The sequence below is a fragment of the Mus pahari genome, chromosome 5 (assembly GCF_900095145.1).
Source record: "Mus pahari chromosome 5, PAHARI_EIJ_v1.1, whole genome shotgun sequence".
Taxonomy (NCBI): domain Eukaryota; kingdom Metazoa; phylum Chordata; class Mammalia; order Rodentia; family Muridae; genus Mus; species Mus pahari.
The window spans coordinates 151,042,454-151,069,712 of NC_034594.1; the positions used below are offsets into that span (position 1 = coordinate 151,042,454).

The 27,259-nt window shown below is 46.8% G+C and overlaps 1 protein-coding gene across 4 annotated transcripts in view; it reads left to right on the forward strand.

The window, feature by feature from the left end:
• The window catches only part of Kif26b (kinesin family member 26B), a 403,835-nt gene that overhangs the window by 324,392 nt on the left and 52,184 nt on the right, over positions 1 to 27,259 (forward strand). For all 4 annotated transcript variants that reach the window (XM_021197273.2, XM_029538478.1, XM_029538479.1 and 1 more), the window contains 4 exons: positions 12,956 to 13,162; positions 17,475 to 17,568; positions 18,755 to 19,017; positions 22,035 to 22,218. In XM_021197273.2, the coding sequence (XP_021052932.1) occupies positions 12,956 to 13,162; positions 17,475 to 17,568; positions 18,755 to 19,017; positions 22,035 to 22,218 (748 nt within the window). The remainder of the gene's footprint in view (positions 1 to 12,955; positions 13,163 to 17,474; positions 17,569 to 18,754; positions 19,018 to 22,034; positions 22,219 to 27,259) is intronic.

Sequence of the window (27,259 nt, forward strand, 5' to 3'; positions counted from 1 at the left end):
ACACACACACACACACACACACACACACACGCGGTTAAAGAAAAAACAGAAAACACACAGCTTTATAATCTTTTCCATATTAGAACCTGCCCATGAGCTTCAAACTTGTCTCCTATTACCAGCAAGGGCCTGTCTGCAAAGGCAGAGAGTGGTGAGGAAATGGTAGGCACCAGAAGCTGTCCCTTGGGGAAGGTGACAGAGGGTCACGTCTTTCCCCTTCCCCTTACATTATGCCTTCCAACAAGATGTCAGCAGGAAGCATGAGGCTTGCCTGAGCTAAGCCTAGGATTGGAATTCTTTTAGTTCGGAGATGAAACCTAGAGAGTAGAGAAACCCGTAAACAAATGGTAGGGAGCCTTTCTCCTTTTGCCATGCCCCTCCCCCTTGCAGCCCTGGCATGGGTGCTGTGCAAAGCTGTATGACCACTCAGTCATGCTTTAGTAGATGGAATGTGTGTACTTCTGAATGTGAGACTCTCCTTCGAGACACTAGTGAAAGAAGACCTAGGGTAGCCATGGCTACTACCTGAACCTTCTTACTCTTCCTTATTGTTAAAACTCCAAGACCTGTCAAGAAATAAGGATCTGGGACCAAGACATGGTGTACTGTCTTTGTTCCTGCTCTTTACTCTTCACCTCCTCTCTTTCTATGTGGAGGTGGGCATGAGAACACAGAGTTTGTCCAGTGAGTGGGAATTAAAGTTATCCATAATCCAAAGCTGTCGATGAGATGATTCCAGGTTCCACTCTCTTGACCTCAGGGCTCCCTCTGATGTCCTTTCTCCTGGGATGGTCCTCTGGTTTGTAGACGCCCGACTCACCAGCAAGGAAGATGCCACAAAAGGATTCTTCTGCACACGTTTATTGGGAGAGTTTGATTGCAAAGGCAAAAGACCCCGAGCCCCGAAATTGGCACTGGTTAAATAGGCTTAGGAGTGGAGTGGCCATACCTGATTGGTGTTGCTTTCAGTCCCTCATTTGCATGCTCCGGGATGAGCTGTGACTTGGTGTGAAAACCCTTTTGCACATGCGCACATTGGTTGTTTACCAGGACTTGCGGGCGGTGTCCAGCGGTAGCCAGCGCCATCTTGTAATGGTGTTATGTGGCTTCCCACACTGGTTCTTTTCTTCTTCCCCAGACTACAGCTGAGAGCTTTGGGCCTTTTTAGGAACGGCTCCCCACTCCTTCTGGATCCCAGCTTCCCAGAAGGCTCTGAGCTAGATGCCTAGCCTCTGCCACATGATGAACAGAGGGGGTTTTATGCTGAGTTACCTGCCCTTAGTCCCTGGGCAGCCTTGAGAAGCCAGACTAGTTTCTCCCTCCCACCGATCTCCTAGCACCAGGTCCTGTGCAGCTGCCATTCGTCTGTGTTGCTAGCAGGAGGGAGGTTGTCTCCTGGGAGCTGCCTAGGTGATCAAGCCTGGGAGAAAGTCTGGATACTGTCCTCCTAAGATGGCTTCGTGAAGCAAATGGACTAAAGACATACCTGCAAGGGAGATTCCTACCTAGGAATTACTATGATAGTTGGTGCTGACATTTTTATTTCAGATAAATAAGTTATTTATAATAGAATTTGTGTGTCTAGGTCATTAGGCCAGAAGCAACAAGATGTTGAGATTCTTGGGGCCAGGAAGAACCCCAGCAGTGAGGTACAAGAGACAGCAAAGCAAGTGTTCTGTAGCAAGCCTTCCATTTGTTATAGAGGGTTCCAGAAGAAAACACAGTTTTCCCATTGTCCTGCCTGTCCTTTTCCAAGACAGTCAGCACCTCTCTGGTGACAGCCAGGGCTGCCGCATCAGATGCACTTCTTAAGCCTTGTTTGTGCAACAGCAGATCTGCAGCTGAGCTCTTGGTGGTAGCACAAGCATTGGTGGGAAACAGGCCCTTTGTTGATAGGAAATGCCCCAAACCCAAACTGAGCGCATCTGAAAGAATTCTGACTTTAAGAAGTGGTCATTGGTATCTCTCAAAAACTCTTTGAGTGCGTGTAGTAAGGAATGTGTGTGTTACATTACTAGGGCTTCAATCCAGGGTCTTTCACATCTAAGTAAGCCCTGTACTTCTGAGCCACATCCCAAGCTCCACTTTCTCCTTTTCCTTTTGATATAGCTTCTTACTAAGATGTGGAAGATGGCCTTGACCTCACTCTGTGGCCCAATTAGACCTTGGATTTGCAATCCCCCTACCTCAGCCCCACAAGTAACTGAATTTACAAACTTACATCACTGTGTATGTCTTATTTCTGGCAGTGAGTCTCATTTCTGCTTATTCAGAAAATCTCCAATCATTATCAGTCAGTATTTATTAAAACTCAGGTAAGAGTCAGAAGGGGTGGGAACTGGAAGGTCTGGTTCCTATAAAAATCTGGGGAGCTCATGGAATCCTAATGATAATGTGTCTTAAACAAGAACTGTAGAATGATAACAGCAGTGTAGACTGGGAAATCTCACAAGGCTCCGTATAAAGAGCTATAGGCAATTAATGGCTAATTAGGGAGATCCAGTTGAATCCAAGGATGAGCTAACTGATAGGTGATCCTAACCCAGTGATCAGCCCTAAACTCATACACATACGAGCAACTCTACATGAGCACAGCAGGCTGCATTACACGGACATGTGTGTGTTGTGCGTGTATAAAACAATAATATTAAAGGAGAGGTCATGATGTTAAGGGGTCACAGGGAGAGTGGTGGTAGGGAGAAAATGGGACAGAAATGATGTAAATACAGTCTTCACACACGAGATTCTCAAAAGTAATAAAAATAAATTGATTTTTAAAACAAAAATATTGACAGCACTTGGAAAAAAAAAAAGATGAACCACCTTTGAGAACATTGATGCACTTAAGTGGAACATTGAGCCATACACTATGTCATGGGGCCCATCAGTTTCCACTAAAAGTCTGTGTGCAAGAAAAGGGATCTTGGGCAAGCAACTTAGAATACAGGGACTTGGGTCTCCTGGACTCCTAGATAAGCTAAATCAAGGAAGAGTCAATGACGACCCGCAGAGTTCCTAAGGCTCCTTTGTCCCATAGTCGATGTGGCTCCATACAACAGTACCTACTTGTTGAGGTCTTTGTACCCCAGGTTTTGCATGATTATTTGATTACTAGTTGTGTAAATCCTTATCCTGGTGATATGGAGCAAGGGCTCGAAACCCAAAGTATGTAGAAGCAAATACTGTGAGACCTGGCTTTTGCAAAGAGAGAAGATTTTGGCGTGTGCTCACGATACAGGGAATTCAAGGACTGCCAGCTCAAGTCTGCCTCCTTATCCATTGGTAACAGAATTTATATAGACCCGAGAGGGGAGGCCGCACTTGATTGGCTGGTGAGAGCAGTTGTGGGGCCTTTCGCTTCCCCGCCCCAACCCCCACCTCCTCTCATTGTGTGTCCTAAGCTTGTTGTCCCATTCCACACATGGCATTTTGAGCTTTTCTTGTCAAAAGGCAAGGGCCTGGTTCCTTCAGCATGTGTCATTCATGAAAATCCAGTTTTAAGGCATTCTTGTATGGATTCTGAAAGACTTTTTATAGAAAACAACCTAAGAACTTGGTTGTTTGGGGCATTGTAGCTGAATCTGTTCAGCCATTAACTAATTTCAAAAGAAAATATTGTCTCTATTTAGAGATGGGGAGGCAACCAAGAGCCAGAGTCTATATGACTTGGAGGTTCATGGCCTCTTCAGTAGGCCCAGTTACCACAGTAGTGACTGAGGCAGTAGCAACTAATGCTACCAAGTGTGGACTCTGTAGTCCCTAGCTCCATACCTCATAACCCTACGGCTCTTGTTACCAGTTTGTACACTGGACACCAAAAAGCTTAAATCTCTTGTCCACAGACGTGCATCAAAGAATGATCTAGATCTCAACCCTGGGACCCCTTCTCTGAAGCCTGTGCTCCAGGCGCCAGCTGTACATCACGCAAACCACAGAGAGGAAACTGACAGTGACCGTCCTTGACATTGGATTGATTCTTCTAGGGGGAAAGCCAGCATCCCATAACCCACTCCATCAGGCCCAAAGATGCCTGTCTGGGGGTGTCTGCCTTCGAGTGTCTTGACACCAGCTCATCCATTTAAAATAAGTTTCCTGAACAGAATGAGCTAAGGGTTGGGGTGACTTCTAAATAGGCTACTGTCAGAGTTCCAGTCCTTCCTGACAGACTGGCCCCTGAGGTGTGTCTGTCTCACCCTCAGCTGCTTGGCCTGCTCTCTCGAAAGTCTCCTAATTGGTGTGAGGGACTCTGCTCCCCAAGCTGCCAGCCATTAGCAGTGTTTCACAGGGAAGGGCTTTTTCTCCCCACTGTGTTTTGCAGTCCCTGGCTAGGCTTGCCTGGTGACAGCTGCTTGCTGATGCCGAGCTTTATAGAATCTTCTAGGCCCCCCTCCACTCCCCGAAGCACTCCTTTATTGAGTACATCTCATTAGCAGGCTCCATTTTCTGGTCTCTCACATGCTCCCTCACACTTTATTGTGCCTCCGCTTGTCACCTTCGCCAGCCTGGCTTTTAATAATGTAAATCTCCCCTCTGATGGCATGGCTGCTCGTTACTTACTGTCTGGCGCCACACAAACTTACCTAAGGGCACCTCCAAAAAGCTGAGTCTCTAGTGGAGGAACTGGCCCGCTCCTTCCCCAAGTCCTCAAGGGTAATTCAGCTCTGTATACGTCCCAGAGTGAGGAGCAGGTCAAGGCCACAGCCAGGCAGTTGGCTTTGGGCAAGTCGCTGGAGTCCCAGGACCAGAAATCCCAGTGTGGAGCTAGGGAGCATGGTAGGTACAGGGACAGTGGTGATTCTTTGGCAGAGCTGGCATGGGGAAGGCACATGGGAAGGGGATAAGAGCCTTCACCAAACAGTGAGGTCTGTACAACTTGTCGAGAAGTCATAGCAAGGGTGCTGGTACTAAACTGCTCTTGTCAACACCAACTGTCCTCGGGAAGCCTGAGTGAGTACATCTCAGCCTCTACCCTCCAAATGTCTCACACCAATATGGACTCTGTCCAGGTGGACCAAGCCCCATACTCTCAGGACACTTCATGAAGGATGACACTAGATTTTTTTTTTTTTTTCATAAAGGAATTCAATCCAACAGGTTATGTAACTCACAGCTGAACGGTGCTTCCAGTCTCCGAGGTCTCTTTAGGTGTGATTCTGCAATCCTGTAACAGCCATTATGCTTTGATGCAGCAATGCCGTTGTGAGATATTGTTTTAAATGTCTAACTGTAGGAAGTGCAGTTGTTTCACTTCTCCCCTGCATTTCTTACCGTTGGAGTTACTAGAAGCCTACAAGCCTTACACCGACCAACAGGCGCCTCCTGGTCCTCTACCATTCTCCTTGAACCCTTCAGTCCCATGAAACCATAGGGATTTGCCTTCAGGAAAAGCCATTTCAGGGCTGGAAAGAGGGCTGGCTGTTAAAGCATGGGGACCTGAGTTCAGATCCATAATACCTGTAAAAGGCCGGGCATGGCCACGTGTGCCTGTAACCTAGGTGCCATGGGGGAGGGGAGAGAGAGAGAGAGAGAGAGAATAACTGGAGCTTTGTGGCTGCCAGTCAAGCTGGGTTCACCAAGGGACCTTGTCTCAGGAGAATAAGGCAGAAAGTGACTGAGAAGGGCAATTCCCGCCTGTGTGCTCTGTGGCTATGGCTGTATACACACATGCACATGCACACATGCATACACACACACACACACACACACACACACACTGAGAAAAAGATACAGACATAAATGCATACAGGAAGACAGACAGAGAGAGAGAGAGAGAGAGAGAGAGAGAGAGAGAGAGAGAGAGAGAGAGAGAGAGAAGTGAGACAGATAGAGATTGAGAACAAAAAAGGAACAAACTTCATGTCACTTTTAGAAATGTTATCAGGGAAATATATAAATTATCATCTTGTGTAAAACCTGATTTTAATTTACTTTAATGTTATTAAAGCTAAGGAGACATCTCAGATACCTAAGAGGGGGGAAAAGTCGTATTTGTGGAATGCAGTACCCCATGACAGGCTAGCAATAGAATCTTCCATTATGATACTTAAAGAGAAGGGAGCCCTTTAAATAATGGCTGGAGAATTGCACCCTTAATCCCTGGCAGTGAGGTTTCAGAAATGGGCACTTCATCAAAGTCTTCCACCACATATTTGTCAGCATGTCAGAGCATGGACAGCTGTGGAGTGTTGCCGTTTCCCTGATGCAGCAGCAGATGCTGTGTGTGCAAGAGGCACACACTGGGAAGTGTACACTCTTTAGGTCTCCCTTCTCTCCAGTATCATCTAGAATGGGCAAAGGCACTGTGATCAGAGAGGGTGAGCGCACTCATCCCACTGCCTGGCCAGGACAGAGAAGAAAGGGATAAAGAAATACCTCACTTAGGTGCTGAGATCAAACATTATATGGATTACTTACCATTATAAAAAAAAAATGCAAGTGTATCATATATAGTTTTAACAGGAGGTAGGAGGAAAATCATCTTTATTTCAATTCTTTGTATGTGCGTAATTTTGCTTTATAATATCTTTGTGCGGTGGTGGTGAGAGGGGTATGTACAACCACAGAGGCCAGAAGTTGACTCAGGCTAAGTTGGCTGGCCAGTGAGCTCTGGAGTTCTCCAGATCTGCCACTCCCTCTTCCCCACCCCCACGTTAACACTGGAGTTACAGGAGCACACCAACATGGCTGACTTTTTAACATGGGGCCGGGATTTGAACTCAGGTCTTCATATTTGCACAACTGCTCTTATTCACTGAGCCATTGCCGCATCCCTATCTGGTGTTAATTTGATGTGCACAGTCTATTTTCTAGCAGTAGATCCGAGGGAAACCTATTGATTCCCCTACTCCCTGAATAATACACTTGTCCCTCAGTATCTCTGGGTAACCAAGCCTGGGAGTCCATGCATATTCTACAGTGCACGGATGCTCAAGTCCCATATGTAAAATGGCATGATATTTGCATATAACCTATGCACTCGGCCTGAACATTCTAAGTTATCTGTATATCAGTTATAATATATGGCAGCCTGTACCTGTGTACCTACTGTGTAGGTGGTTGCTGTGTAGATGTGATACTGTACCATTTGGGAGTGAATGAGAAGGAAAGAAGCCTAGATGCTTAGGGCTCATGTTTTCTTCCTGGGTCTTCCCAGTCTGTGGTTAGTTGGATGCAGGTGGACACTGCAGGAGTGGGGAGCTGACTGCACTGTTTTGTTCTGTGCACTGCTTAATAAGCAGTCTTCATGCCTTTGTTCTCCACATCTCTGTCAAGGGAGGTAGCACAGAGGTCTAACTTAAGGATATGGATGCCAAGGCCCACACACGATTATCAACCACAGACTGGTGGTGATACTTCATAGGTGAGAACCCCGTCCCACTCCAGGTTTGCTCCGTTCCCATCAAAGCCTGCACCTGTGAGGTAGCAATGGTGACCCTCTAAGTTTTTCTTTCACGGTTGGATCTTACCTAAATTAGGAGGGAACCAAGAAAGACCTCCAGATCTATCTCTAGGACAGCATGGCCCTGTTTTTCACCATCCACCTCCTAGTCAGGGGCTACCCCCCCCCCCAAGCTGAGCCTTCAACCCACATGTGAAGCTTAGGATACTGTAATCAGTATCCTGTCACCTGCCTCCCTAAGGAATTCTGGCACACCATCCCTGCCACTTGCCCCACTGTGGAGAAAACTAGATTCTTGGTTGGAATTACCTACTGCCAAGCATTGCTGTTTGATTGTGTTGCCTAAATGGATGACTTCTTAGTGTGTGCGTGCGTGTGTGCATGCATGTGTGTATATATGCATGTGCACATGTGTAATGTGCATGTGTGTGTGCATGTGTATTGTGGGCTTCACTTATGTTAGGCAAGTGTTCGACTACCGGGATACCCTACCTCCCTTTGCTTTTAGATCCTCGTCTGGCAATTCTTTCCTCTTTTCCCCACCATTCTTCCTGTGGTGGCTTTTGAACCACCTGTCTTTCTGAGACCATACTACACAGCCTTAGCCACACAGGCTATGTTGGCCTCAGATTTTCAGCATCCTCCTGCCTCTGCCCGAAAGTAGTAGAACTGCCAGCATGCACCACCATGTCTCCCTAATGACTTAATCAATCTGCCTCAGGTTTTCCTTTGGGGAAAGTTTCTGTACATGGGCTATATACATCATGGCTCAGGTTCCCACATACGTGAAGTCTTAAAGAAAACCCTGAATGTGGCCAAAAGGGATACTGAATGGCAGTTTGGGACAGTTGCTGCATCGACACCTTGACTAGTTTCTACTGAGCTGATTCTTAAAAGTCCATGTTAAGGGAATTAGAATACAGNGGGGGGGGGGGGGCATTGTAAAAGACTGGAAAGATGCAGTGGTTGGTTGATCTAATGCTATCCCCTGGGACCCTGAGTAGGAAAAGCATCTTTGATTATAGTCAAGTGGTCGAGTGGATGGCTTTCACTGGGGATGTTCTTGTGAGGAACTTCAGTAAGATCTAAGGCAGAGTTCTTTGTCCTTTCCCACCTTGTGTAGTCTTTCTGATTGGTGAGGCGCCCTTTGAACTGTGAGCCTGCTCAAAGCCCTCCTGAGTGTCTTTGCTGACCCTCCAGGCCAACAGCTACTGGGGAGAGGAACAGACAATAGAGTCTCACTAGGTCTGCACCATGATGAATAGCGACCACCAATTGTGTCTGCTGGCATGACCATGTGTAACAGCGATGGCAAGGAACTGCAGAGCCCGCTCCTCATTAGCCTTCAATAAGCTGGGTGGCAGCCGGCTATCACCTTCTCATTCATGGAGGGTGTGTGCAGCTTGAGAGAGTGATGTTAGGCCCCTCTCAATGAGTGTCTCACAATCCCTTTCTTTTCCCGTCTCAGGATGCTGTCCACCTGGAGATGCTGAAAAGATTAATGAGCAAGACATAAAGACAACAGCTGCCCTAAGCAACAGCTGTCTCGCACCAACCATGAGTAATTAGACAAATGAGGCAAAGTGGATCCCAACCAGAGGGGACTTTGGTTCACGCTGACAGCCTCCCCTCTCTGGGTGTCCGCCCCTCCTTTCCTACACTCAGACTGTCCCTTTAGCTGTCTGGATGCCATTGTCCCAGGCCTGTTCTTGGAAGTGACTGTGATCTTGACCCTGAGGGCAGAGATAGGCTTTGAGTGTGGATGGCAGCCCTCCCTCCTCTCCTGGAGGAACAGAGCAGAGGGCAGGGTGGAAGATGTTGCCAAGAATCCAACAGTGTTTGTAACAAAAGCAAGAGCTCCTGGCAAGAAGTCCGAGGAACTTTCTTGATCATAAGTGGTGTCTCTTAAGCTCTTTAATTACAGAGGATTAAGCAGGAAGTGGAGTGCAGGACTAAAGGAATAATGGCAAAAGGGAGGCGAAGTAGAAAAACCCAATTTCCTTTCTAGAAGGGGGGAAATCCTCCATGTATTTAAGTGACTTGCACAGAGAAGAACGGTGTGTAGTGTTTTCCCCTAGCTCTGAGTTCAATGGTTTGGGTTTCTTTAGAAATGTGTGTCTCCTTAGTGGGACTTACGGCAGGGTCTTCAGCTCATCTGCAGAAAAGGGGCCAAGTTCTTCATTAAGATGCAGGCATATGCTTCCCCTTCAAATGGCTGGCTGATCCCGTGCCCGCCTTCCTTCTTCTGCATGCGGGCTTCTGCCTAGCCTAGCTCACATTTTCATTCAGCACCTCTAGTTACCTAGAAATGGTGTGCAAAATTGCAAAACAGAAAGGCAGCGGGTCGTGTGGCTCCATCAGTTCTGCCTGGAGTGGCAGGACTCTTGACTTGTGTGGTTTGTAGATGCGTGGGGAGAGGCACTCACAGAGAGCCTGGGGGCCCAGTTAGCCCTCAGAAGTAGCTGTGTGGATGGATACTTGCTTGTAGCATACTGCTATGTAACCGGGACCAACCTAGACATGAGTAGAGTTAAAATCAGGCTGTAGAGAGTAATGAGGAACAAGGACATGCCCCAGTGGCAGATGTATGATCATCGTGGCTATTGTCCTGTATGCAGTGGATGTGCAACTCCAGAGTGCTGTCCTGGTAAGATCCTAGTCATAGCTTGTGCATACTAACTAGCCCTACCTATAGAATCTATCCTGGGGTCCTCTTTGTGCGACATGGTACCCACAATCCAGGTCAAGGCATTCTGTAGCTTTATCATCAGCAGCATCATTAGAAAAGAATAGTCTATCAAGGTCCAGAGGAAGACAGGTGAAGGGAGCAGAAATTGAGTCCTCTGTGTACTATGTTCCACCTTCAGCACCTCACACAGCAACTCGTACAAGTCTCATTACAGTTTGGTAGGCAGGTATTGTTACCATACAGATGGGGAGAGTGAGGCTCCAAGAAGCTTGACCATGGGAGGTAGAAGCTGGAGGGAGAAAACATGGAGCCTTAAAGATAAATTTGGCCCAGCCCTATCGTCCACAGGTTTAGCAGCAAGGTCCAAAGTGTATGTCCTAGTTAGTGCTAACTGTCAAATTGACTCAGCCTAGAATCACCCAAAGAGAACCTCGATTGAGTACCTTTGTAAGGTTTGTCTGCAAAGGATTGTCTTATTATTAATTGATGCAGAAAGTCCGAGCCCAACGTGGGTGGCACCACCCTCCAGCAAGTTGTCCGTGGTTATATAAGAAAGCTAGCTAAGCATGAGCCAACAAGTGATTCAGAAAGTGTGTCAGCAAACAGTGGTCCTCCAAGGTTCTTGCTTCATTTTCCCGCCTTGACTTCCTGCAGTGATAAACTGTGACCAGAAAGTATAAACCAAATAAATCCTCTCCTCACCTAGGTTGCTTTTAGGCAGAATGTCTTCTTACAGCAACAGAAGGAGACCATAACACACCAGTGTGCGATACCCATTTCTTCCTATAAAATAGCGACAAGAGTGTCCATGCCCTAGGTCATCAGGGGAATAAGATCACACAGATGATGGCACAGGCCTGGCAAAGCATAGCCAGCCCCTCACCTCCAAATGGCAGAAACTCTTCTATTGTCTCACATAGGAGAATCACATTTTGAAACCTGAATGGCCAACCACACTCTACCACCATGACAGCTGGCCCCCAATCCACACTGGAGTATGGATTATAAGGAGATGCACAGGCAGGGTATGGTATTAGACATCTGATGAGCCTGGTACCCTTGGAATTATTCATGATTCAGCTCTGTACAATGAAGTTTAGTCCCCAGCCCTCGGCAAACAGGGGTGGACAGGAGGATGACCTCAATCCTAGACACGACACGTATTATTCTGTGAACATTTCTATGTGTTTGAAATGTTTTGTTAAAACAAGTACCACCAGGGGCTTGGGGGATGGTTGGAATAGCGAAGAACTTTCCATGGAAGCTTGAGGACCAGAGTTTCAGTCTCCAGCACCCAGGTAAACTTCAAGTGGGCAGGGAAGTTCACTTGTAATCCCAGCGTGTGGAAGGCAGAGGTAGAAGATCCTGGAGCAAGCAGACTAGCTATACTAGCCTAATTGTCAAGCTCTGGGTTCAAATGATAGATCCTCCATCAATATTTATATTATATATAATACCTATTATGTGTAATAGACATTATATGTATATTATATTTTATATAATATATATATATGTATATATATATATATATGGAGAGTGGTCAAGGAAGAGACTCAGCATCAACCTTTCAACATGCACACACACACATGTGCAACCACATACACTTGTACTCACATGCATGGAAACCAATGTGCATATAAAAACAATTATAACTATGCCTTGCCACAAGCCTGATGGGAGTTTCATCAGTACTAACAACTCATCAGACAAAGAGGAAGGGAGGTGAGAAATCACCCTCAGGCATTCACAATTTGCCATGTTCTATCTCTAAAATTCTCTCCCTCTGCAGCTCTCTGGTCTGCCCTACGCACTACGTGCCCTTCGTGCCTAGCATAATGCTGGGCACATAGTAGTTACTCAACAAAAGGGACCATCACATGCCGGACTGAATAAACAGCATAGTAAAAAAATAGCTGAGTCCAAAAAACAAAACAAAAAATCAAAACAACCAAAAATCAAACAAACCAACCAACCTAGATCTGAGTCCCTCTTCCAGAGCTGAGTCCCTTTCCCAGAGCTGAGTCCCTCTCCCAGAGCTGAGTCCCTCTCCCAGAGCTGAGCCTCTGGGTCTGTGCTGGCCCTCAGTTTTATTTCTGCATACCTTGAGACTACAAAGCAGATGGTCCATTTCTGTGATGGCTGCTGTCCTCAGTCACGGGGCGGAGCAGGGCTCGTCTTGAGCACTAGAGATGCTTATGTTCCCCCGACTTCGAAGGTGGATTAGAGCATACGCACCCCCCCTTCAACCAAGACACGCTTTCATCCCCACAAATGAGGCTTCTCCACGCTCACGTAATGGGATCCCAAATAACATGTTGTGAACCAATCCTTTATCACACTTGCCCCTTGGAACGCATTTCAAATACTGGCCATTAAAAACAGGCCATTTCACAGAGCTTTAATGATGACACTAATAACTGTGGATTTTTGTCTCCCAGAGCCCCGATGAGCCAAGCTGGGGAGTAAATTATGAAGCTAACTTTTATGTGCATGGTTTATTGATCTTTGAGCTTCAAGGGAACTGTATCAGCCCCTATAGCCTGACAGTCCAGATTAGCTTTTCATCTATGTAATTGGGCCACCAGGGCACAGTTAATTTTTAATTTATATTAATAGGAAGACAAAGAACACAGTGCGCCTTCTCTGCATTCAAGTAATGGACATATCAAAACATTCTACCTGGTAATTATAAATAAACCATCCTTCCTATGACCCAGTGAGGGTTAGCTTGCAGATTCGTTGTGCATTTCACCATAATGTATCATGAGAAAGTTCCCCACTGCCATGAATATTTATATCATCGCGTGCGGAAGGCCACTCCCATCGTTAAGTAGCCCGCTCTTTAAATCCGTGTTTGGTTTTCACAGGTGAAAGTCATGCTGCGTATCTGTTCCACGTCAGCTCGAGATACCTCCGAATCCAGCTCTTTCCTGAAGGTGGACCCACGGAAGAAGCAGATCACCTTGTATGACCCCCTGACTTGTGGAGGTCACAATGCCTTCCAGAAAAGAAGCAGCCAGGTGCCTCCAAAGATGTTTGCCTTCGATGCGGTTTTCCCACAAGATGCTTCTCAGGTGGGTTAGAGTTCCCTCAGGGCTCACCTAGCACTGATTAAGAGGATGTGAGCTGGTAGGGTACTTCTGGGACACTCCGATGAACAAGTTCCTCCATCCATATTATTATGTTTGGAAGTCATTCTGAGCTCCGCGGAATACCCTCAGTTCTTCCAGGTTACCGGTATGGTAGTTTCCTTGGAAAGATCTGGTGTGTTGGGATTTCAGCAAGTTATATACTTGGAGGGCTGAGGAGATGGCTCAGTTGGTGAAGTGCTTGCCACACAAAACCGACGATCTGAGTTCATATCCTCGGCCCTCATACAAGTTATACATGGTGGTGCATGCTTGTAATAGGCTCCTTGGAGCTCATTGGCCAGCTAGTCTTCTCAGATGGATGTGCTCCAGGATTGGTGAGCAATCCTGGGAAGAGAGAGAGAGACAGAGACAGAGACAGTGAGACAGAGAGAGACAGAGACCCAGAGACAGACAGAGAGACAGACAGACATACAGACAGAGAATGAACCAATAAACCCAACATCAATCTCTAGCCCCCATACTTATTCAGTCATGTGTGAATACCCCTAAAGATACAGAGACATGTACACACACACACACACACACACCCCACATGCTTAGGGAGAAATAAAAACAATGCAGTAATTGATAAGAAACTAACTAGAAAGGTCGGAGGTTATGGGATGACTGTAAAAACGTGCTGACAACTGACCTGTTAGGATTCTCCTCCTGAGAGTACTTGGAGAGGCCATGTAACAGGAAAAATATTTCAGGCGACTGGATTAAAAGTCTCATAGCCATGGGAGTGGGAGGCAGGATAATGGCCCCAGTGAGGAAACGGTGTGCTCAGTAGGGAAACAGAGGTTGAGGCAGACCTGTGGTCAGAATCAGTGGAGAAAATAGGAACTGAAGAGTGTGTGGTATCAGTCAGCAGTCGCTGCATGACAAGTAAGGCCTCCAGCCTCTCCCCCATACCAAAAATAAGTGAATATATTCATCTGTGAATTAGGCACACCATAGACAGCCAGTGGCCTGGTTTGCCTGCATTGTGGCATCAGGGACCCTATGTCTTTCTGATAAACTTTAAGGACCTCCCATGCTTTATGCAAAACCCTTCCTAGTATGTCAGTTAAGACTACAGCTGACCCAAGGGTCAGGGCACCATCAGTTAGCATCTACAGCCTGTTCATTTTCTCTATGTCATATATTGTAGGGGCTACTGGGGTTGACATGACATGTGTCTTCCACCAACAGGCCCTAGCGCATGTAGGCACCATTCATCTGGAAGCTCAACATCACTGTCCCGAGGTTTATCCTAGGAAGATGAGGCCCTTTGTGGTTAAGATTTTGCAGTTTCTCTTCATTTCAATTTTTATGTCATACCACCCAATGGGTTCGCTAATTTAAACCTGACACCAGGGCTAATAAATGGTCTACAGATAATTTAATTAACGGGTTAAAACTTTTCCAAAGCTATCTGGGAAGTTGTACGGATTCTAAAGCATGCCCTAAATTAAGCCTGGACTATTAATGAGTTTTAGATTTATTCCAGAAAAAAACAAAAGAGCCATTTTTATTGCCAGTCTTTTTTATACTTCTCACTTGGTTCCCAGGCTGAAGATGCTCAAAGCTGCATGTTCACAGATCTCAGAACACTCTGGTTTGCTCTGTGTCTAGTGGTGTAAATCGCTATGTATATCTGTGGTTTTCAAGAACTTTCACCTATGTCAAGCCATGGACTCCCCCTTGAAATCTTTTGGGTAGAAGGAGACATTTTTAATTCTTTTCATACCACAGACAAGGAAACTGGGACTCCACAAATAATCCTTGTCACCTTAGCTCCTGTCCTAAGCAGAGATCTTCCCCAAAGCCACCACCTCCCCCTTAACTACGGCGCATCCTGGTCCATACACCATGTCTTTGACACAGCAGTATTTTATCTACTTTTTCCTAGCAGTGTGTCATTGGGTAAGTCATTCAGCTCTCTGGGTCTCAATGTCCTTATGTGGCAAGTACTTGTGCCTCATTAGACTGTTAAGACAACAAGTGCTCAACAGACCATGTCTGTCTTAAGAGCCATGTTTTTTTAATGTGATACCACTGGTTGTAGCCAGCTTAACCCCACAGGGTCAGCATCCCTTAAGCCTCAAGGCACAAAAACGGGCAAATGTGCAGTGTGGCTTTGTCTGGGTCACCTGTGCTTGTATCTGTACTGTCCTATGCAGTTGGACAGGCTAGCCTGGGTTTGTGGACATGGCAATGTCCAGGGCATAGATATGCTGGGTCAGAACTGAGTTGACACTATCATTTCTGCTATATTCTACTGGCCCAGATTCAAAGGACACTCTCAACCCCTTGCCTGTGTGGCAGCTGTCACTGTGGTGGCCCCAGACATCTGTGAAGTCTTTCTTCCTGCTTCTACGAACATCATCTCCCTGGCACTGAGTAACAATAAGAATGGCCATATTCCTTCTTGCCCTTAAGAGCTATCCCTGTTACCCTGAAGTAGCCGTGGCAGCTTTGACCACCCACTGCTGGGAGAAAGGTTTGCCAGATCTGGCTTAGGGGTAGATGGAGAGGACTGAGACCTGTAGCTGAGCAAAGTCTTGGGCAGGGATGTCCTTGCTGTGGTTGTGTGGTCAGAAAGACTTCCCGCTGCTCTGGGCCCATGGGGAAGGACAATGGGGAGTGTCCAGGGGTCATTGTCAGCCCTTAGCAATCCAACCTAGGCAAGTCTCCGGTCATTCTCTTCTCCCTGAGGAGCTAAACAGAAGCCCTACAGGGGAGTGTGTGATCCCCCTCGTACCCTGTGAGGCCACTCCTGTGTCTTTACTGCCCCTTGGTCTCTTTACTGGTGACACCAATGGCAGTTTGTTCTGCACATAACCAAAATTCTCCTTGGTGTCCTAAGACTCTCTTAATTAACATCATGTGTGGCCAGGGTGGCTGGCAGTCTCCCGACCCCCACCTCATTTCAAGTTGAAGGTGGGCTCCTGGGCAGTAACTTCTCCCTGTCCTGGGTAAGACAACTCTGGCTAACTCCAGACAACCTCTACTGTTCCCGTCTCGGCTTCAGAGCAACATTGGCTCTTGTCGCCTCAGTCCTGGAAGCTGTATAAGATCTCATGGTCCTCACATAGCTCTATCCCTCTATCCCTTGGCTAAGGGGGGCCCCTGAAGAGCTGCTGAGGCGACTGCCCATGAACAATTGACTATTGTTGGGAGTGTGGTCTTTCAATTTCAGTTTGGAAAAGGAAAATTGATTTCCAAATACTTAGATCCATTGCACAGCTGGACCACGGAGCTGAATGACTACATTCATGGCTCAGGCTACCTCCGTTCACATTCCCACTGGGAGGCACACTGCTCTGATGGCTGCAGAGCCCCAGCATTTGACGGCTCACAGGGCCTCTGACACCAGCCCTGAGACAGAAGTGAAGGCAAAGCAACAGGACATGGAAAGTACTTCTGTCCTCCCGCTGCTGCAGTGGCCTGAGATGCTAACTAGAGAGTTTCTGAATCTCTGAGGTGGTCCACACACTTGACTGTCTAGCTTTAGTTTTCAGCATGCCCTGCCACTGAGCATCAATGGAGAGATCCAAAGAACTCATCGAGAACCTGCTCTCAGTGTAAAGATTGTGATAACCACACCAAAGACAAGGCATGCTTAGCTAAAGAATACCCCAAATGACACACTGATGTGTGGCCAACTGATGCTCTTTACAGTGAGTGTGTGCATAGAAAAAGAGGTTTTCAAAAGTCAAACGTGAGCAAAGGAAGAAGGGATGGGAAGAAAGAAGACACATATCTAGACATTCCCGATTCTGTTAGCACTAAGATTGTCCTCAGGGTTTCTGTTCTGAACTGCAAATCATGTTTTCCTCTCTAGTATGACTAGCTTGTTTGAGAGATGTGGGGTGTGTGTCTGTGTGTGTGTGTGTGTGTGTGTGTGTGTGTGTGTGTGTGTGTGTAAGGTTCTGGTGGACAAAGAGACAGAGAGTCAAGTGCCTTGTTGAGGAGGCTGACAGAGGAGACAAGGGTCCAGAACCCATCCCATTCTCTCACTGCAGCCTGCACCTACTTTAAGATTGGAGAGTGCTAGAGGAAGGTTTGTAGTCAGTGTGTTTTCACTGATTGCAAGGGTGGAAAGGGTGGAAGGTCCCCAGAGTGTTTTTAAGTGGCAGAGGCTGGACCATCTGGGACTGTGGTGATGCTAGGACTCCAAGCATCAGGAAGGCAGAGTCACTTCTATGTCACCGAGGTGGCTTAGGTGCTGCATGGTACATTTACGAGTGTCTTATCTTGTGTCTTTCAGGCTGAAGTTTGTGCTGGAACTGTGGCAGAAGTCATCCAGTCTGTGGTGAATGGGGCAGATGGCTGTGTGTTCTGTTTTGGCCATGCCAAGCTAGGTGAGTGGAAACTTGACCTCTTTCTTCTGCTCAATGTTGGTTCCTTCCTGTCTCGATGTTGGTTCTAGAGTCCTCCATGCAAGGGTGGGCTACGTTTCCTTTTGGTGCCAAACTGAATAATAAAGAATAGCCATGCCAGTCCTAAGTGGACAGACCTGTTCCTGTAGGATAGCTTCAAGTCCAAAAGGGGAGCAACTGGCTAATGAGGTCATAGGTCAAGGTCATAGTCAAGCCCAGAGGGTAGGGAAGCAGGGAGGGTGTTCATGTCTGTCCTGATCATGGGATGGATGTCTGGGAAGCAGATTTGGTGGGTGGAGCCAATGGAGGAATCTCCAAGCAGAGCCTCACATGGGGGAAGCAAACCAAAGCTGTCCTTTGGCCAACATCCAGCCCTGTGAGGAGTGCTCCCTGTGAGAAGTCCTCCCTGTGAGGAGTGCTCCCTATGAGAAGTCCTCCTTTTTTCAGCACTTGAGAAAGGAGCCATCAACTAGCCCTGCAAAAGATTGGCTTAAACACCCCCCCACCCCACCCCCACATTCTCTTTCTAGTCCTGGCCTCTTTGCCCCCCCCCCCCCGCCCCAGGCCTTGTCAGATATACAGAAAGAGTTAGCAATTTGGGAAGCTTCTTGGTAGAAGAAATCATCCCAGAGGCCTGGCAGAGGACACAGAGACCTCTCCCCTGTGACAGAGAGCCCGTTCTACCCACCCCCCATTCCTTTCTTCACTTCTTGATCACAGATCAAAGCAGGGGTCCCGATTTTAATGGAATTTGCTCATGCTATTAAAAAACAAAACAAAAGGAAACCAGCATTTAACTTGAGAAAGGCTATAAACCACGCGTGTGTGGATTTAATCTGTGGGGTAGCTATAAAAAGGACTGTGATCACCATGAAAAGCCCCAGCTTCCTACCTCATGTAGAACAACCCAGAAGGCAGACAGCCGGTGATGCTTGAGGTCCTCTGCAAGGCCCCTCGTGACCTCACCTTGTCATTTGTTTGGGCTCTCACATTCTTTGATAACTGTGTCACCTCCAGGATAAGGAAATGCTTGCTACTTTTCTGGTCTTTTCATTCTTTAGCTTGCCTTCTTCCCACTCCCCCAGGCCTTCCTTCCGTGTCCTCAGCATTTGCTTTTTGAGGCTCTCCTGAGTGATGTCTGTGTCTCTCTCTTCCCCTGCTCCCACAGGGAAATCCTACACCATGATCGGAAGGGATGACTCTATGCAGAACCTGGGCATTATTCCATGTGCTATTTCTTGGCTGTTCAAGCTTATCAATGAGCGCAAAGAGAAGACGGGGGCCCGATTCTCAGTCCGCATCTCAGCCGTTGAGGTGTGGGGAAAAGAGGAGAACCTTCGAGACCTGCTGTCTGAGGTGGCCACGGGCAGCCTACAGGACGGGCAGTCCCCTGGCGTATACCTCTGTGAAGACCCCATCTGTGGCACACAGGTGACTGACTGCTTTGGAAGTTTGACTTAGGTGGGGGTGACTCCTCTCAACTTCAGAGGATGGGGCATCTCAGACCTGGAATCACTTACCACGTAAACTGGGAAAGGCTTAGGAGTGTTTACTTTAAAGTGGACGGGAACTTTATGGCCTGCAGCTGTGGGGCCATCTGCTCACCCAACCTAAATATTTGTACCTTGAATCTAACTGACAATGAGCAGGAACTGCAATTGTCATAGCATTTCAGGGGAGATTGAATCCACTTTCTTGATGCCTCTTTCAAGAATGAAAAAAAAAAGTACAATCTTTCTTTTGTTTAACAACAAACTGAAATATTTACTGCTCTGCACAAATAGCTGCAGCCATTACAGGGGCTGTTTATGGCTCTGTAAACTGCGTTTCTGGCACTGCTTTACAGCCGGATTAGCAGTGCTGTGGGAAAAACTAGTAACCGATTTCTAATTAGAGTGGGGACTGAATCTCTAGAACCCTGCAAGCCAGAGAAGCTCTTATTTGCCTTTTCAGGAAGTCAGGCCTTTTAAGGGGGCCTTCCCTTTGCTGTTTAACATAGGGATCTCTCTGTGGCTCTCCTGGTTCATATCCAGAAAGTCAGCTCTGCCAGTTTCCTGCAGTAGGCTTCCCAAAACGCCCCCTGTCTTAGATAGGTGTCCCTGATAAATACCTGGCTCCCGCCAGCTAGGTCATTTCTGTGGGCGAGGGTGCCCCAGAAACAATATTATACCCATCTCTCAAAGCCTGGCCCTGCTTAGCCTCTGTTCAGGGTACCCAGACCCTTCCAGGTTCCTTTAGAAATCTCTGTTGTGTGCATCAGCGTTGTCTGGAGGACTTGTTGAAACTGACTGGGTTTCTGACTCCACTTGGGGTAAAGCTCACTGCCCTGCAGTGTGCATTTCTAACAAGTTCCCGTAAGATCCAGGGAGCTGCCCCTCTGAAGCATAGCATTTGCTTGGCTGTAGGTGCACAGACTCCATGACGGAAGCAGCAGCACCCGGGCCACCGGTCCTTCTGCAAACTTGGCAGGGCTCAAACATGTGTGAACTTAGGTTAATTTGGGGCCGACTAACAGAGGTTCTCTTAAGTAAAGATCTGTTTCCCAAAGGTAAATAGGGGAAGAAAGTAATGGCCTCTCGAAACTCTTCTTTAAAATGTGTATAATTCTGCAGTTTAAGTCTGATAGTAAGTTCAAAAGGACGCATCCGATAAAAATCCCTTCAAAGTTCCAGGATTTTAAAGCTGGTGTTAGCTTGCAAATCCTGCCTACACCAAATATTGCTTCTCACAGTTTGAAATTATAGGTATGGTTAAAGTCAGAGTAGAAAATTGTCATAATTTGTACCAACCCAAAGACATGTTGCAAATCAGTTCTTTGAAAAATCAAAGCTAAATCAGGCGCGCACCTGCTGTGCCAGCCTTCAGATCACGGAGGAGAGGAGATGCAGAGTGTGAGGAAATGCAAGGACTTGTCTCAACAAAACCAAAAGTAGATTTCCTTTTCCACCACAAAACAAACCACTGGGATTCAGACCCCATTCTCACAAGATTCAGACACAATGCCCACTGTGTCTTTTCTAACTATGTGTGAATTTGCCCTGAACATAAATTCAGGAACTAAATCAAAAACAGATCTCTCTCAAATACAGATGAGACCTCCAAGTACTTAGGTGTTTCTACATGACTTTCGTATGTTGTTCTGTTGCTATGATAAAATACCCCAGCATAAGCAACTTGACAGTCTTTATTAGGACTTGAAGTTGAAGGGGACAGGTAGCAGGAGCTGGTAGCAGCTGATCATGTGACATTCACAACCAGGAAGCAAGAGTGAGGGAATGCCTGCTGCTGCTGGCTCTGTCTCTCCACTTATACAGCCCAGGAGCCCAGCCAGGGGACAGTGGGTGGGTCTTCCCACCTCAACCATGCAGTCACAATAACCCAAGGGTCAGATCCAGAGGCCTATCTCCCAAGTGATTCGAGGTTCTGTCAAGTTGACAGCTATAACTAGACATCATATATCTACTTCTTGTTCTCAGCAATTATGCGACTAAATGTGGCCCCCAAACCAGCTTTTATTAAATAACCAAGAAATTGGAAATGAACACTAGGCAAGTCCCTTCCTTCTCTGATGTAACCACGTTTCACCTGTCTCCAACACAATCTCTAAGGTCAAAATCCAGTCACATCTCTCATGTTAGAGGATGGACGGTCCAGAATGGTGGTTTATGAGACGAGCCTGTGCTACCACTAACCCCTGACACAGCCCTTTGCTAGCTGTAAAATATTGAAAACCAAGTTAAGTCCAATAAATGTGGACAATCTTACTTTTCAGAAGCAAATTAACTAAGCTGAGTTGGCTCAGCCATTCAAGTCCTAGCCACAAAGGCATGAGGGTTAGAGTTCAGATCCCCAGAACCCACATAAATGTTGGGTGGGTGTGAAGGCCTGACTATAATTCTAGCCTTGAAAGCAGTAGTTCTTAACCTTCCTAATGCTGTGACCTTTTGATAGAGTTCCTTGTGCTATGAACCCAACCATAAAATTATTTCATGACTTCATAACTGGAATTTCACTACTGTTATGAATCGTAAGATAAATATCTGTTTCCTGATGATCTTAGGTAACCCCCCCCCCCCAGAAAAGGTCATTTGACACACCCCAGGGGTCACGACCCATAGGTTGAGAACCACTGCCCTAAAGCAAGATAGGATCAACAGAGCAGGCTTGCTAAGAAACTTAAATCTAGAATTCTGGAATCAAGAGAGAGATCCTCCCATAAGAAACAATCAAGGATAATTCCCAATGTTAACCCCAGGCCACTACAGGCACACCCACACACATGCAAACAAGCCTATCCACATATGCATCCCATGCATACATGAAAAATGTATGAAAAAAAATAACTAAGCTGAGAATGGCCCATGTGTACAGACCTGGTTTCAGAAGGACTTCTGGCCTTCCAGAGTGGATGGAGCCTGTGGCCTCAGCTCTTACTTTCTGTCTCCCAGCTGCAGAACCAGAGTGAGCTGCGGGCCCCCACCGCAGAGAAAGCTGCCTTCTTCCTGGACGCTGCCATTGCCTCGAGGCGAAGCAACCAACAGGATTGTGACGAGGATGACCACCGCAACTCCCATATGCTCTTCACCCTGCACATCTACCAGTACCGGATGGAGAAGAGCGGGAAGGGTGGAAGTAAGTCCATCTTAGCCAGCTCCAGCAGTAGCGCTGGCCAGCCAGCACCCCTCACCTAAGGCCGCAGCAGCATCCTCCTTTAGCAGAGGGTGTGGCCTGCACCTGCAGCTCAGTGGTCTGAAATTCAAGATAATTGTAGATTCTAGGCCCAAGCTCACTTTTGAGTTGTACAGGGACAAAAGGGTAGCTTTAGCAATGATAACTTACAAATGGCACTGTCCTGGATATGTAAAAGAATGGATTTAAAAAAGAAAAGCCGTTGTTGAACACTTTAGCTCTGTTCACAAGTCCTGCTGGGATCTCTCCCTGTATTGTCAGGGGTCTCCAGAGTAACAGAGCTTACAGAATGACTCTCTCTATCACTGTCTACGTGTGTGCGTGTGTGTGTATGTGTGTGTGTGTGTGTGTATGTGTGTGCATGTGCGTGTGTGTGTGTGCGTGTGAGTGTGTGCATGTGTGTGTGTCTGTGTGTGTGCGTGTGTGTGTCTGTATGTGTGTGCATGTGCGTGTGTGTGAGCGCATGTGTGTGTGTGTCTGTGTGTGTGTGTGTGCGTGTGTGTGTGTGTGTGTGTGCATGTGTGTCCCTACTTCAAAGATTCAGATTAGAAGTAAATCTTTCCACTTCAAATTAAGCAGAAATCCCTCTCAGATGTGCCCTCTATGTGTGGATTTTAGATCACCCCGGATGTAGTTAAGTTCCCAACCAAGAAGAGCCATCACCCCACCCCACCAAAACCAATAGTAAGCCACTAGAGGATGCCCCAACATGCGATTCATCACTCTGTTGAGTCTGCCCTACAGGCTAGGAAGGCATAGTCAGTTTCTGAATAGTGTAATAAGTCATACTTTGAAAGAACAGCCGGATGTGGGCTGTTCCCCTCTATGTTTCCTGTATAAATGCTAGCACAGTGCTTGCTCTGTAACAGAGCCACTCAACCAGACCCCAGCTCTGTCCACAGTCCCAGCCTTTTACTTTTCTCAAAGCTAGGACTGGGCTTGAAACAATTCCTCATCTTTGCCTGTCAGCGGTGTATGCTCTAGGCCCACCAGAGTTGGGTACCAACACTTAACTGAGTACCTATATATGGGGATCTTGATCCAGGGGCCAAGTGCTCTGTTGATTCGCTAGGCTTTCTGACAAGGCCTAAGCCACAGGACTGGGCTAGTGAGGCAGCAACTCTCAAGAACATCTTGGTAGGGCTTTTGATGCCCCAGCCACTAGCCCCCAGTTCTTCTTGAATGATTGTGGATGCCAGGAAAGCAACAAGACCTGAGTGGGGAGGGAAACCCTGCCTTGAGAATTATTCCAAGGAAAATCTTAAATTAAAACATCTACCTATGAGCGATGAACGGGGGACACACATAGTTTCCCCTCAAGTGTCCTTGTTGCCCAGAACACTTGCAAAATGCTCCTGAGATAGTTCTCTGGGGTTCCTGGTATCCTCAACTGGAAAATCCTCTCTCTCACCTCATTGTCTCCTCCCTCGGCCTGACCCCTCCTACACTTCCTACTCTCGAGTTTTTTGACTTGTCTCCTCGTTTCCACAGTTATCTTGGTTTTCTGAAACAATGTCTCACTCTTTGGCCTGGGTATCCTTGAACTGGCAATCCTCCTGCCTCAGCCTCCAGGGTGCCAGGATTGCAGCCATGTACCCACCACACCTAATTTAGCTACAGAGTCTTAGATGCAGGTTTATTGAGGGGGAAAAAAATGTATCCAGTGGCCTGGAAAGTTGAGTTTGCTCTTTATTCTCAGCCTTTAGCCCACCTGTAGTTCGTGGCAAGCACTGAACTGTTTCTGTCAGCTTTTGACTTAACCCAGAATACTATGTGACTCAATCCTGTAGCCCAGTAGGTCCCTTTGCACCTGACTTCTTTCATTTAACGCAGTGCCCTTGAGATTCGTTTCTCTGGCTAATGTATCACTTGTTCACTCACCTTCCTTGTTCTTTGCCATCTTGTTTTGACTGGCCCGAGAGCTGCCTCCCATCCCCGCCAGGTTAACGGGATGAAAACAGCCATCTAGTGGCTGGGGGTTCCACTAGCCAAGGCCACCTGCACAGAACTGGAAAGCAGATGGAGCAGTCCCCAGGAATCTAGAAACCCTGGCTGTCACTTGTCACTCTGGGAGATCCCCCACCTCCACCTCCACCTCCACCTCCCCCTCCCCCTTCCCCCCCACTCCCACCATGGGTGCCATTATTAAGTAGGACCAGATCTCCCTGAACGGCCTGAGATTGTGAGGGTTTGTCTCAGGAACAGCAGGATGTGTTGAATGGGAATCTTTTAAAGGACACTAGTTCTCAAAGGGGAGATCGGACCATGTCACGCACTTTCATTTAGCACCACAATCTTGAGGCTGGAAATGGGACTCAGGACCACACCAGGAGCTCAGAAGTCTGCAGCTAAACTGTGAGATCCTTCCTCCCTGCAGTCCTGGGAACTAGCTGTTAAGTCCCACCCTCCTGCTTTTTCTGGGTAATGTCTTAGCAAGTCGATGTGAGAATTGGAACACTGATATTGTAGTTATTTAAACAGCTGTCAATAGTAATCAGCAGTGAGTTCTGACATGGTCAACAAAAGGAACTCCCAATATCTCTGCCTCAGACAATGGCTTCCAGAGGCACCAAAGACAGGTCCATAGGGTCCAAAGAGTTGTACATCAAGTGACAACTCTCTTTTGGTGTTTTATTATTTTTTTTTTATTCCTTCATCTTATTTGCATCTTAAAGTCTGAAAGCTGAAGCAAACAATGAAAATGCAGAAAGATTTCACCAAAGTGCTTCAAATGTAAAAATTTGAATTTCTGACTCCACCACAGTGTAAAAGAACAACCTCTAAAACTGACGACTTGCTCCCAAGTTGGTCCTACCAAATCCTGAGCACTTATCAAATATTTAACATCTAACTCATCTTTTATTTTTAAGTTGTGCATGAAAATTGCTTTTAAATAATAAATTCAGGTGAAAGGACAAGGCAGATGCCACCAGTGGCTTCCAAACCTCTCAGGTGATGTCCGGTGTTGCAGTAAACTAGATGAGAGAAAGGGAGGGTTCAGGCTGTGGAGGGCAAAGGGCAAGCCGCTCCCACCTGCCAGGGCCCCAGCATCTCAAAGGCAAAGATTCAGACCCAGCCTGGAGTCCAGCAGGATTTCTGTGGCTAACCCATAATGAGAAGATTTGGCATGTTGTTTAAAATGGAAATTTTGTTTACTTATATATAAGTTATAATCCCTGTGGACTTGGCAGCCAGAACTCAATTAAGGGAAGGTTTATTAATTAGTCACCCTGCGGGGAAGCAGGAAGCAGAGCTGTTAACCAACTGGGAGAGGCTTAGCCTGATGATGGATTCAGGGGCAGTCTCTGCTACAAGAACTAAATACATAGTGAGTGTATGTATGTGCTCAAGTCTTAGACCTGTCTATGCATTGCACACACGCACGCACACACAGAGGGGGGGGGGACTAAAACCTTCTGGTCAAGATAGAAAAGAACATTCTTTGTTGACATATCACTGTTTTGTAGATAGTATCAGGTTGGGCTTAAAATAGCTCCCCAATTCCCAACACTTTTGTAATATTAGCAGAGCTGGTTCTCCCCATTCATGAGTCCTGACTGTTAAATCTATAAGGGCTTGCAGGCTCTGTAAATTCAGCACTGGGGAGAGGCCCCAAGGAGCAAGTGCTGCTCCTTATAATGGATAACTGTGTCACTTCAGATGGGGACACAGTTTTCGTTGTCCTTTTCATAAATGTGGACTGTAAAAGCCTTCATTTATGGGCCGGTGAGATGGCTCAGCAGGTAAAAGTGCTTACCATCCAAACCAGGTGCCCTATGTTCCATCCCCAGAAATTATGGAAGGGAGAAATGATTCCACATATGGCATAACATGCACATACCTGTACTCATAACACACATCATACATATACATGATAATAATCGGCAATTTCAGTTCATCCCTTTGATGCACAACCTTTTGAACATCCAGTGTCCACCAACAACTAACACTGGGCATCTGATACTTTCTCACCCAGCTTCCTCCTTAGGAGCCACCATAGTCTAGGCTGTCCACAGATACAGGGATGTGTGGCCATGCACTTGGGTGGACATCCGTGTCTGCATTCATATGCTTACAAGTCTAATCTGACAGTTTCCTTCGTCTTGGCTGTCTGGCGGCAGTCAAACACTCTTTACAAAGGCTGCAGAATGACTTACACCAGCCACATCCTACCCAGGGCTGTATAGTTCAAACAGCTTGAAGGATCCCTCGATCCGCACAGCAGGTATGCTTCTAAAGTGGGTGAGCCTCACTACTGTGCCCAGTAGCACCTCAGTGCAGTCTGGTGCTATTGGTATGCTAACTACACTGAGAGAAGTTGGTCAGTTCTCGGAGAACTGACCTGAGCAGAGAGATGAAGGCATACTGCGGGGACTCTCAGCTCCCTAGCCAGAGTCAGTTATGAAGTGACACCGCCTACTCTGTGCTTGCATTTTTAATCTCTCCCACCATCGGTGTCAGAGGTGCCTCACCTCAGGATGGAAGGAAGGGAAAGAAACAGTAAGAATGAAGGGTCTCAAGCCTTCTTCCTCTGTAAGAACCTGCCTGTTCCTTACAACTTCCCAGAATGTCCTGGCTACATAAGATTCTTCTCCATAGCAGCTTCTGTCCCATTCTTCCTTACAGTTTTATCTCCCATGCTTGTTGGGCACCACTAGGCTATGTACTTCCTGAGAACTGAAGACTCTGATCCTCATCTTGGGTCTCCATGGTGCTGGACCTTGCCTGTATGCAGGCCAGCACTCAGTACCCGTGTATTATGTTCAATGGAATGTGTGCTGTATTTTAACCCCAGCTTCCTCTACCATATAAAACAGCTAGCTTTGGAAAGCAAGAGCAACTTGTTTGGATCTTGAATTATCTAGGGGATTAGTAAGGCGTACCTCCAAGTGTGCATGTAAGGGCTATTCCGGAGATGTTAGACCCTGAGGGCTCTGACCTAATGAATGGTTTAATGCTTTCAAATTTAGAGTTAACTACTGAG